This window comes from Manacus candei, unplaced genomic scaffold (assembly GCF_025592945.1).
Source record: "Manacus candei isolate 608988 ecotype Guabito, Panama unplaced genomic scaffold, ASM2559294v1 h1tg000076l, whole genome shotgun sequence".
Lineage (NCBI taxonomy): Eukaryota > Metazoa > Chordata > Aves > Passeriformes > Pipridae > Manacus > Manacus candei.
The window spans coordinates 6,499,517-6,512,076 of NW_026138124.1; the positions used below are offsets into that span (position 1 = coordinate 6,499,517).

The 12,560-nt window shown below is 49.3% G+C and overlaps 1 protein-coding gene and 1 long non-coding RNA gene across 4 annotated transcripts in view; one reads left to right on the top strand and one right to left on the bottom strand.

Annotated features, from left to right (window-relative positions):
- Positions 1-12,560, top strand: part of LRRC75A (leucine rich repeat containing 75A) — a 70,957-nt gene that overhangs the window by 36,394 nt on the left and 22,003 nt on the right. For all 3 annotated transcript variants that reach the window (XM_051809731.1, XM_051809730.1, XM_051809732.1), the window contains exon 3: positions 8,437-8,549. In XM_051809731.1, coding sequence (XP_051665691.1) covers positions 8,437-8,549 — 113 coding nt within the window. The remainder of the gene's footprint in view (positions 1-8,436; positions 8,550-12,560) is intronic.
- LOC127480983 (uncharacterized) lies at positions 8,667-11,273 on the bottom strand. Its single transcript, XR_007908071.1, has 3 exons — positions 11,213-11,273; positions 10,771-10,899; positions 8,667-9,440 (listed from the first exon to the last, which is right to left on the bottom strand). It is a non-coding gene; the product is annotated as an uncharacterized LOC127480983 (long non-coding RNA).

Here is a 12,560-nt window from a genome sequence, read left to right on the forward strand (position 1 = left end):
CTGAGGACCTTACTGTGTATGTCAGGAACACGTGTTGGAGTGATGCTGCTCAAAGGCCTCCTCCACAGGCACATCTCAGGCAAGCATTGGGCATCACAACATGGGGCAGTGCAGCTGGTGGGTGCAGATCCCTGCCATTCCCCACGCTGTTCTGACTGCTGCTCATTCCTCCTCTGCTGTGGAAGCTAAGCTGGGTACCCTCCAGTAGCTCTCACAGAAGATTTTTATATTCTTTTTTGCAATTTCCCTTTATCTTCCATGTCCCCCCCCCCGGGCCATCTATCACCTCGAATTTTATTGCCTTCTTTAATTGCTTCTCTGAAGTCCAAGTGTAATATTACTCCAGGATCCTTTTGAATAACTTCCTGAGTTGCTGCAGATCCCATTCATCTCGTACTTCTGGCTCTCTCGATAAGCCCCACTGTACATTGCTTTTCATTTTGGTGTGTCAACACTGAGTCCAAGGCCTCACACTTTGGCCTTTCATCAAAGCAGATGGGGAGTGCTGCTTATGGCAGGACCTGAGCTGCCATGAGCTCAGTGCTGGAGCCGTGCTGAGACAGGGGTCACCGAGCCCAAAGCTGAATTTCCTATGCCAAAAAAATGCATTTTTCCTGTAAGAAGCCAAATGGCCCTTCTCCTATAAGAGACCTCCATTCTCTTCCAGGACCAGCTGCTCTTTTTTTGGCCATTTCATGATGTGAATTAATTCTGGGGCACATCCTTCCCTTACAAAAGCCATCAGGGTGTCTCTGCTGCCAGTGAGTGCTTGGCCCTAACCTTGAGCAGGGGGAGGCAGGGGTGGTGTTTGTCCTCATGGCTGAGTACCTGGAGAAACTCGGGAAAAACCCAGTGGAATTAGCTCAGTTGCGGTGAAGCCTTCTGGGAACAACCTCATTGTTATTAAAATGGCCTTTATTAAATTTGTTCCGTCCCTCCTCTAACTTGAATTAAAACAGACGTGATTTATTTTCAAAAGAAGTTCTGCACGGTGTTGTTGGGTGGTCAGATTGGCCCATCTAAAGCCAATATTGTCACTTTACTTGGATCTAGTTTTCCTCCATGTGGACAAGATATGTCATTTCCCTCCACTGTGCCAATATCTGCTTGCCTTTGGGCATCATCCACCTCATCACTCATTCTCCACACGCTGGATTCTCTTCCCAGAGGAGCCTGTAATGATGGAGAGGGAATTGCAGTGCCCTTATGGTGATATTTTAAGGACACTTCCCTGGAGAGCTCTTCCCTACAGCACAAGGGGGGTTTCTCATGCCTTGCCTGAGGAATTCAGCCACGCAGCAAGAGGGATTTGTTGTTGCTGTGGATCCTCTCCTGCTCACCTGGATGAGGTTGTAGGGTACTGCCTTGTTTTGGCCTTCAGTGAGGTGGGAATGGTGGATTTAAGGCCTTTCCTACCTCCTCAGCTCCTGGTCTCACAGGAGGAGGTCAGTTCTGAAGGCACATCTGGGGGTGGGCTCTGGGGCTGCAGCACAGATGTCTGCAGGCAACAATAGGCTGCAGTTTAGCCCCAAGCTTTGAAAGGGAAAAAAAAAAAAAGAAGAAAGGGAAGAAAAAAAGAAAACCAGCAAGCCATTAGATGACTTCAGCCCCGCGTGACTACATCAAAGGGGAAGGCGGCGTAAATTCGGGTTCTGTGCAGCGCCGGGGCCGGGCCGGGGAGCAGGATGCAGTTCTGGTGCCAGCAGCCAGGGAAAGACATTTTGGGGCCACAGGAGCAGCTGCAGGTTTTGGGTGGGCAGAGCTTTCTCCCAGCCACCGTGTTGACCTGGGTTATGGGGGGTTCACCCGCTCTGCGCTGGTGGGTGGCGGGCGCGGCTCTCGCTGATTCCCTGAGATGTGTCCCTGTGCCTTCTCCTCCTGCCTTCTCCTCCTGCCTTCCCAGCAGGTGTTTGGAGGTCCCTGTGTCCCATCAGCTTTAGGATGTGTCAGGGACCTCACAGCGTGTGACACCTTCGCACGTGGGGCCATTTCACAGCGGTGAGGCAACATTTCCTCTTCATTTCATTGTCATCCTTTCCAGACTCTATCCCCACACCAGCACGGGTTACTGGGGATTTGCTCTCTTTTGCTTCTTGCTGATTTTTTAATAACTGATTTGATACACATTAAAGCCATTGAGGATGATCTGTCCTAGGGTTTCCCAGAGCATCTCTCACTATTTTATGCCTTTGTTTAACTGTGTAATAACTCCATTTATCATTGTGAACATAGGGGTTTTTGTCTCTCAGCTGTTTGGGTTTTTTTGCTTAATAGTCTGAACTATTATCCCATTGTCCTAGCTAATCACCCAAGACACAGAAAAAAACCCAAGGAGGAGGATTTGGAAGGAAATCTATCACTCTCTGTATTTTTTGTGTGAAATAGGTCATGTTTTAAGGTTTACCCTCTACTGAACTGTATGGAAAGCAAATGGAAGGGGTCTCCACATCAAATATTTCATAGGCAGGAATGGTGCTCCCAGGATGAGTGCAGTTTCCTTGGCTTGTGACTACAATGGTTTGTGCCTGGACAGAGCTTTTTGTGCATCAGAGAAGCAACTGCAAATCCTGCAGCATCCAGAAAGTGATGCTGCAAGTTTGAAAAGTTTTTAAAAAGAAATCAAGAAAGGAAAAAAAATATTTTTTAATCAAGTCAAAATCACGATTTGGGAGGGCCAGTATGGAAGTTCTTGTGTGTTAAGATTTGCAGGACAGCACCTTTTTTTTTTTTTTAATTTCCTCGGGATTGATTGTGAGTGACAGAAATGTGGGACTGTGTAATGACACAAAAAAAAAACCTGTCGCTTCCTCCGCCTGCAGACAATGGCTAATTGTTCTAATTTGGGTCAATCCCCTGCTGTGCTGCAGCAGGAATTCTTCACCAGGGCTCTTTAATCATTAACGTTGGCCTATTTTACAGGATGTTTGGCCCCAGTGCAGCCCCCCCCAGGGCTCTGCACATCACCGGGGATTCTGCTGCTGGAGGAGGAGCGGGTGATTAATTTCTTAATGAAAACAAATTAATTTGTAACAACATCTTTATCATGAGGCTTTCCTGTGCTTTGTGTCCTCCTCCGAGTTCTTTGGCTGCTTCTTCTGGAGCAGTTTGTGAACCCAAATCTTACGTCTTGCATCGCCCAGGAGTTGTTGCCACGTGGTGACGCAGGGAGGGCAGGCAGCGATGCCAGGGTTGTTTTTCCCCGTGGAACCATGGTCCTGTTCATCCCGTGTTTGCTTTCCCATGGTGTAATCCCTCTGCTTCTAATTAGCCCCTCCCTTTCTGGCAGTGAGGAACGTTTCCAGGGATGGCTCATTAGTGGTTAAAGGTGGTGTGCAGATGCCGGGTGATGCCTCGCCCACGGGATCTGTCGGGGGGTGCGTGTGGAGGCTGAATGGTTTCCCCTCTACACCACATTTTACACCATCAGTGAGGATAAAACTGGTCCCCCTGCAGAACCCAGGGCAGGTTTGGCAGGACACAATGTGGTGATCCTGGCCCTTGGCCTCCACCTGCTCTCGCTTATCCCTGGAGTTTGACTGAATCCTGTTTCTTCATCCAGAGCTCCAGCCCTTCATCCAGAGGTCCCCTTCCAGGGCCGGAGCCAGCAGCAGGACCCTGGTGGTGCCCAGCACATGCCTGGGGCACCCACTCCCCCGTGGGGACAGCCAGGGCTCAGCTCCTGCCGCTCCCCCTTGTTTTCCAGTTGAACGGGATCCCGCTGGCACGGGGCTGGTTGTGGATTGCAGATGGGGCATGTGCCATGAATCCCTGTCCCAGCTGAAATCTGTTAAGGGATTAAAATCTCATGAATCTCTGGGCTCCTCCCAGCAGTGAGCAGCCCTTTGCTTCTCCAGGGCAGGCAAAGGCAGAGGAGAATGATGGGGAAAGGGGCCCTTTGCAGGGAAAAGCCTCTGCTCTCAATTTTCCCCACATCCCTCCTCCGACCCAGGCTTTGCCTCATGCCTGATGGCCGGGAGCTGTGCTGGGTCTCTGCCACCTTGGGGGGGACACAGTTGAATAGAAACCAAGATATTGCCCAAAAACTGCTTCCCTGAGCTGAGTCTTGCACCACCTGGGCTTGTGCTTCGTGGGCTCCCTGAGCCTTGCCGAGAGCCAGGGTGCTGTGTGACGTGCTCACATCTCCTCAGAGCTTTCCAGCTGGGCAGCCAAGATGCATGGAAGGGAAAGCAAGTGCCATAAAACATTCCTGCTTCTTGCAGTGAGGCTTTGGCCCCCATTTGGGTGCTGCTCACAGTAGTTTTGCTCCGTGTGACACAGGATTCTGTCCATGCAGGATCTGTACATGTGTGTGCAACACCATGGCACTAAGAGTTTTTGGGAACTCACGGATATTTCCAGATGTGTGGCTGATGGATCTCTGGGGAGCTCAGTTGAGCTCGTCACCAGCCTCTTACCAGCATTTATCTGCTGGCTTGTGAGTGCAGTGCTAAGGGAAAGGCCATATCCCAGCTCTATGAAACAAGCTTTTTCCTGGCAGCACTGTCAGCTGGGAAAGCTGAGCTCTCTGGGTGGTCTGTCCTATCTCCCCAACCCTGAGATGTTGTGCAGTTTTCCTCCCAGAGTTTGGAAACCAGAGTACCAAATGCACTTTCCCACGCACGTACCCACAAATGCCTGATGTTTAGAAGGGCCAGATCTTATGTGGTGTCACTGGTGATGCCTTTGCTAGAGATTCATCCCTGTGTGTTATTTCAGGAATGATTACTGCTGCAGTTTGGGTCTGGTGGTGGGACAACGTGCTCCTTGTGCTTTATTATTGCCCTTTCTGTGGAAAGGGCACGCGGTGTTTGCCAAAAGCCAGCGCTGTGGGTTTCGGTCTCTGCGGGTTGAGGGAAGTCTGCCCTGCCACTCATGCACCCTCTGACCACAAAACCCCAGCTTTATACTGACCTTGCATGAGTGATGTGATCCAGACTGGAGCAGATGGGGCAAAAAGACCTTTTGGTTGGTGCTTTTCATTTTGTGGGAAGCAGTTAAATCACTGGAAGCAGCGAGGCAGGATGGCAGCAGGATCTGCCTGCCCGGTGGGGTTTGGGGCTTCTCTTCCATCATGCCTGAGGATGCTGATGGTACAGACAGCGAGGTTAAAGCTTTGCCAACACAGGCAAGCTGGGCTGATTTTTAAGCTGACTCAGTTTTCAAACAGTCTCTTGGGCTCAGTCCCACGAGGGTGTGCGTCAGCTTCAATTGTTTCCTGATAGACTTGGATCATAAACAGTGAACAAGCTTTTGTTTAGACCGTAAGAGGAGCCTTTGGCACTGCACCAGCAAAACTCCCTTCTCCTGCACACAAGTTCTGTGCAGCCCAGGGCAGCCCTCGTGTGCCAGGGATCACCCCTGGGGCTGCTCTGGAGACTCCTGCAAACTCTCAGGGGGAATTGCAGAGGTTCTGGAAAGTACCTAAAAAATGTGGGTTCTTGAAGCAGAAAGGTTTGTGTCTCACCCATGGGCAGGTGAAGTGCAGTGATGGGAATGAGATGTGCAGAAGTAATGTGTCTTTTGAGGGCTCTGAAATGGACTGTTTGTTTATCCCAGTGTTTAACTGTAGCACTTAGCTACAGACCATGCATGAGTTGGTGTGTGTAGAAACTATGTTCTCTAAATCATATTTTAAAACTCAAAAATAGAAGTAGCCCAGTATGTGCAGGGTTTGGGAGGTGAGCTTGTGAAGAAAAAGGGCTGAAAGAGTGGTCTGTTTGGGATGACCATGGAAGGATGAGCTGGGTGTGGCTGCTGATACAGAAGATTAAAACACTTTGTCCTGCTGTAGCCTCTTTCCTTGGACCCCCCTCAGTGTGCTGTGTCAGTGCTGATGGACGATTTGCTGGGTTCTGTTGAGAGGAATTCTTTGGGATGAAGTTCTCAGAAATCAGTTTGATGTGAAATTCAGGTCTGAGCTTCCACCAGCTACCTGGACCCACTGCAGCAGAGGTCTGGCAGCTGAAGGGGAAAAGCCTTTTATTGGAGAGGCAAGATGATCCTGTCACATTTGTACCAGCAAAAATTTGGGTTTTTTACTTTCTCAGCTTCTTTTCCACATTCTCTTGTGCATCATTTCACTTCCCTGGCAGTTCAGTTGTTGGGAGATAATACTGGAGACAAATTTAATTATCTCTTTCAGGGTTATGTTGGACGTAATTTGCAGCACAGAATGTCAGCACTGTGTCCTTACTCCACAGCATTTTAGCACATTGTTTCCTTCTCAACAAGGAGTTTTTTTCAGAGGATGCAGGGAGGGCTGGGAGATGGGAACCCCCACACAGCACCCAGGGTGGACGCTGCTATTTCAGGGACTGCTGCGATGCTCTGCAAGAGAACAGCTGAAAAAGAATAAAGCAGATAAAATGAAAGCTGATGGCACCTGGCAACTTGCTGTGGATATTACACAAAGGTAGAAAAAATAGGGAGGTGTAAAAACTCGTGGTGTTTTCATCTCGCTTTGGGGATGCTGGTTACACAGTGAGGAAGGTGTTGCTGGCAGAGAGCGCTGGGAGGGAGCGGCGTGCGCTGTTGCATTCCCGAAATGTGTTGAGGCTTTAATTAAGGAATGACTGCAATGTGTTTCCAGACCTTCCAGTGGAAAACATGAAATAAAACCTTGTCTTTCTTTTTTTTTTTTTTTTACCTGTGTTAATTGGCCAGGCTGAGGCTCCCAGGGTTCACCCACCCCCAGGCCCAGAGCAGTACCCGGTTCTTGCCGCAGGGTCGCCGGCGGGAGAGGAGCTGTGGGCACGCCTGAGGTTTAGCACAGGCTGACATCCCGTTGAAATCTGTGGGATTAAAACCCTTGTTTCAATTTAAGCACGGTGATAAATGAGGTGTTGAAAAGCATGGGTTTAAATATGCTCTTAAACCCATATTTCCTGGGAATCGGGAGGTACATCCGTCAAACGCTTGCGGAGCTCAGGTGAGAAATGGCTCCTGGCTCACGCTGTTCCCAGCTCGTGCTGACACAATGTTTTCCATACACCGTGCCCTGCTGGTATCTGTGGATCTGGAGTTTCTACCTGAGCTGCTGAAATCACCTGTCACTGCGTGCCTTTGGTGCAGATGGAGCCGGGAAGGTATCACCCTGCATTAAATCAGCTTTTGATTAATGGTAGTCACTGCGTAGGCACTTGGATATGTCTGGGAATAAACTACCCCAATTTATGCAAGACTTCGTTTTTACAGAGTGGATTGAACAGAGAAACTAAAAACCACAAGTCCCGCACTGGTGTTTCTGCTCCAGCCATCTGTAGAGACGCCCTTTTGTCCTGTTTGTTGGGGTTTTTTTTACCCTGAGAAAATCTGATGTAATTGTTTTCCTGTACACCCAGAGGTGATTTGTCAAAATCCCAACTGCTCCTTGGTAATTCAATATTTATGATGTCTTTATAAGGCCGGTCCCGCTCTGCTGACTCGGAGGCGAGGGGGGAAATACATTGCATAAATTAGGCTGCATGAAACACGAGCTCACAGCTCTGCCAGGGCACCTGGGCAGGGAGGACGTGAAGGCAGCAGTAATTGGGTGTCCAGCAGCATCTTCCTCAGCATCTTCCTCATCATCCCTACCTGGCTTGTCCCAGCACACAGAAAATCCTGAGCCATCTCTGTGATCAAAGACCCCAGACCAAGTGCTCATTGTAGGGTTTCCTGTTTGAGTTTCTGTGTCTTCTCTAAGATGTTTCATGATGCAGCAGTTTGATAAAACCAGGCTGACACCGCCAATTGTCACATCTGGATCTTTTTTATCATTATTGAACTTTAGGTCGGGTTAATCTCTGCTTGTGACCTTTCAGAGAGCAAGCAAGGCAGAGCAGGACGGGTGGTTTATGTTATTGGATGTCACAGCACGTATGTGAAGATCTTGAAATGAGACATGATTGAACAGTCCAGATACTGGGGGTTGTATTTTGTTTTATTTTTAGGAACCAAAATTTCCAAAGTTTAGGAACCAAAATTTAACCAGAATTAAAGTTTTCCAAGCCAGTATCCTTTGTGGTGAAAGTTTTACTTGAAATTGAGAGGACACCAAAATCCCTGTTTTCCTTCAAGCCTTTTTTTTTTTATCCTGAAAAATAAATGTTTTGAGAGTTTCTGCTGAGCTCTGTTGCCAAGATCTCCATCAGCTCACAAAGCCCCTGTTTGCTCTTCTGTGAAGCAGTTTTGACAGTAATGGATGGGTAGTTTGCTTTATTTAATCCATCTCTGTAAAATTTTAGTGCTGAAAGCTATTGCATAGTGTCCAGTGATAACGGTGCATCCTTGCAGCTTCTTATCAATCAGAGGGGGATTTTTTTCCCCCTTACAGAGTTTGGAGCATGGTTCCAGCATGGGGCCAGCTCCTGGAGCCTCTTTGGGGTCGGAGCATCCCTTGGGTGTGACAGCAACGCTGCAGACCCCTCACCTGGTGTCCTTCCCTTGTCTCTGCAGGAAGGGGACTCCCTGGGGGCCATGGAGAAGCTCTGCCGGCAGCTCACGTACCACCTGAGCCCCCACTCGCAGTGGAGACGCCAGGGCATCATGAAGAGGAAGCCACAGTCCTGGTGAGTCAGTTTGGAGACTGCTGTCCCCAGCCTGGTCCTTGCGCCCTCAAGGCCACCACAGACTCAGGAGAGCAGGAAGGGGGATTTTCATGTTGCTTTTAGCTGTGCTGTGCAAATGTGGGTGCTGGTGGGAGCTGCCTGCAGTGACGGGAGGAACGAATCCACCACGATTTGGGAAGTGCCCAAAGCCCTTAAATGCTCCTGGAGGGAGCCAGGATGTCAAAACCTCCCAGCTTGCCACAACCTCCAGAATCCTCTGTTGTCTCCAATCTCACCAGTGTTTCCCCCATTTGTGGTTGTGTTATCAGGTTGCTTCATGCTGAACCAGAGGCGTTTTCCTCCTTTTCCATTTTCCTTTCCCTGTTGCATCCTGGTTTCCAGAAAGCAGCACAGTAGCACCCAGGGAGGGAGGAACAGGCTGGAAAACCTGAACCATCCATCCTCCAAACATCCCGTGCTGGGCATTGGAGAGCAGCAGACAAACTGCTCCAAGACATCCTAATTAGGTGGTAATTAATGTACAGGCACCATGAACACTGTGGCTTGCAGTGTGTTTACACAAAAGGAATTTTTTTATTAAAAATGGGGAGAAGATGACTCCGATCCCCTCCTCATCCAGGTCCTCAGCAAAGCATCCTGGATCCACAGAGCCAAGAAACCTGTAGATAAAGCTGAAGAGAATAGAAAGAACTCCTTGTTTTCTGTGATGTTATGTATTATATATTTACTATTTTTGTATAAGGAGGCAAGAAATAGAAAAGAAGCCACAATCTGGCAAAGTCAGGATTTGTATCCAAGTGCTGGCTCATGGTTCTGAGAGAGGTCTGGTTCCTGTTGTAGTAGATGCTGTTTGTAGCCATAGTGGAAACTAATCCAGTGAGAAAACTGGGTCTGGAAAGACAAGAAGAGGGGAGGAACATGGACACAGGAGGAAAACAGACACAAGCCTGGCCTAATAGGATTAGGGCCATATATCCTGGAGATCTGGCTCAGCACCCGTACCCACTGCTGTCCTTAGGGACTCAAACGTGGAGAAACACCTCCATTTCATTAGCAGTGGGAACTGCTTTTGGTGTTGAGTGTGTTTAAGGTGTACTGGTGACTAAAATTTGCTCTTTCCAATAAAGCAGCAGAAAGGGAGGGAGCATGTTGGGGATGTGTCCCTCGGGCTGGGCTCAGCACACAGAGCTGGGTAATGACCCAGCAGCTCATTGCCCTCTGGAGTTTTTTTCTTGATTGGAATAGGAAATGCACACTCCTTGTCACCCCATCAGGGCATTATCAAAGTTATGGTGATGGGGCAGTGGGGAGCTCTCTGCAGCCCAAAACACAAGAAATTCTTGAAAATGAGAAAATTTAAGGCAGTGCTTTGTGCCACTCTGTCTTTAATTGCCAATCCCCGTCCTTAATCACCAGCTTGGAGCAGCTGTGGGAGCACATCCTCGTGCCAGAGATTTGCAGGGCTTTATCTGACAAGGCTGCTGGAGCACTTGCCTTTCCTTGGAGCAGCTGGGGAATAGCTGAGGTTTTTCACGGTTTTAACTACAGGGATGAGGTTTGGGCAGTAAATGAGGCCCTGAGCACATGGCAACGACCCCAGGGCTGTGAACATGGGACACAGTGGGAACATGGGACACTGGCTGCTGGCTCTGCCCAGGCCAGGGTTTGGAGGATGGGATTTGCCTGGGTTTCTGGTTTAGGTGCTCTGTGAGTTGAAGGCAACCCTTTACTGGAAGATGAGGTCAGCCTTTTGCTAAGGTCTAAATGCCACGATGTAGAGGTTATAAGGAGACTAGAGAGAACATCTGTCTTGTCTGTGCTGGAGCAGTCACTGCTTTATTCATGTGCTGGCAGTTCCCCTGCCAGGAATGCCCCTGATCTCTGTGTAAGTTGATTCCTTGCACAGCAGGTATTTCCCCAGAGTCCCCACTCTGGGTTTGCCAGTGCCTTAAGATGCTTCCAAGGGAGTAATGGGGTCCTATTCCCAGGTGTTGGTGTTGCCTTGGCTCAGCCCTGCTGTCAAATGTTTCAGGAACTTCCAAATATTAAGTTTCCACACTTTTTTATGTGTCTGTTGGCCATCCACACCCCATCAATGCTCTGCCCTGAGGCTGCTCCTCCTGCCATTCCCAGCTCCAGCTGGGAAAAACAGGACAGGGGCTGCTGCAGAAGAGATGATGGTTTTTCCTTTCCCTCCCCTCCTTCTCCCTGCAGCACCGACCTTGTAACATCCCTGGGCTGCACCTGTGAATAACACTTTCTTAAGCCATTTCTCCTTTTTCTTTGCTCTTTCTTAGTTTTTTCTTTTAATTTTCTCTCCTTCTTGTTGGAGAGGAAGTCTTCTGACAACCTTGGGGTTAGAAAGGGACAATTTAGAGTCACCCCCTGTCCTGTGTTGTGACTTCCCTGGAGGATGCACCCACAGGAAGCATTAGCTCAATATTTGGATGTGGAAACCTGGTCCCTCATCTCCTGCACAGTGATTCTGGACCTTGTCATGAATGTTTTGGCTTTGTCCCTGGCTCCCTGCTGATAATATGAATTAGGGATTGCTAAAGGATAACAGCAGGGGCAGTGGAACCCATCATGGAGAACTCCCAGTCCAGAGCTGCAGAGTTCCTGGAGAATGCTTTGTTGATTAGGAATCTATGTCTCAGTGATACCTTGTGCTCCTGGGTCCCATCTGCAGAGGCACAGTCATTACTGCACTGCCTCCTGACAAGCCCAAACACACACATCATCCTCTGTGGCGGGGCTTTATTAGAAGGCATCATTTTTGTGAGCTCACGGCTGTGCTCCACAATCCCCTGTCCCCTGCAGCTGGGCTGGAAGTGCTGGAACTGTTTGGGAAAGAACTGAATTTTAATTATCCCTACAATCATGAATGGTGGGAGTGCATTTGTAGGAGATGGGTGCATTAGTGCAGTGCTGATCCCTCCCTTTGATCCAAAGTTGTGGGATCAGGGGGGTCTCAGACACAGTGGGATGCTGAAGGGGCGGTGGCTTCTGGATGTCGTTCTATTGCCACCTCCTTGGATGCACAGAGTCAAATTTTTAGTGGGATAGCATTCCTTCTTCACTGAGTACCTGTTGTCATTTCCACTGGGCAGTGGGGGACGCAGCCAGCAGTAGAGGGGTGGATCAGTCCCTCCTGGACCAGCTCCTGGGACCCCCTGGTACCTTTGCTGAGGTCTTGCTGGCGTGGTGAGTGAGAGCCCTGCACAGCTCAGCTGAGTGCTGAGCAAAGCCCAACAGCCGTAATTAATCTCACCAGAAATATGGCAAAATAATTACAAGGGAAAATTGCTTTTCTTTATTCCACAACTGCCATATCCATTACAGGTGATAATGGGACGCAGAGCAGCCGGAGGAGGAGGATGGGGACGGATGATAGCGGGGACTGGAGCTGATTTTGCAGTCAGTCAGTCGTGCTGTGGTCAGGCAGCCTGCTGTGTAGGCAGAGGGGGAGGCTCGTGCTTCCCAGTTCCATCTCATCCCAGGCATCACGTCCAGCCTGTGTGTGCACAGACAGAGCTAAATGGAGGGAGACGCTCTCAGCCTTGGCTGCCCTGCTCTGCTGTGTTGCCTGGCACCAGAGCACCCAAACCTGTGCCAAATGACCTTACTTTTTTTGCATATTATAAATCTGTCTGGCTCTCCCTTGCTGTCTCTGTGCCTCCCTCTGAATTGCATGCATTAAACATCCAAGATGAGAGGATAGCCAATAGCAGGAGGATGAAGCCAGCCTGCAAAAGTAATTTGTATGTCCCTGGCTCTGCCTAGGGCCACGATTACAGTCCAGTGTTTAACTAGCAAGTGTTGAATTGGATCCTGGAATCTCCCTGCTCCTCCTGCTGCCAAGTGCTCGCTTCAGCATCACAAAAGCAAAACTGGGAATCAAAGCTCCACGTGCCTGTAATTGCTTTGGAGAACAGGCTGGATGCTCTGTGGGGAGGGAGGAGGTGTTTCCCTGGGGCTTTGCCATGTCTTTCCTATCCCTTTGGGATATCC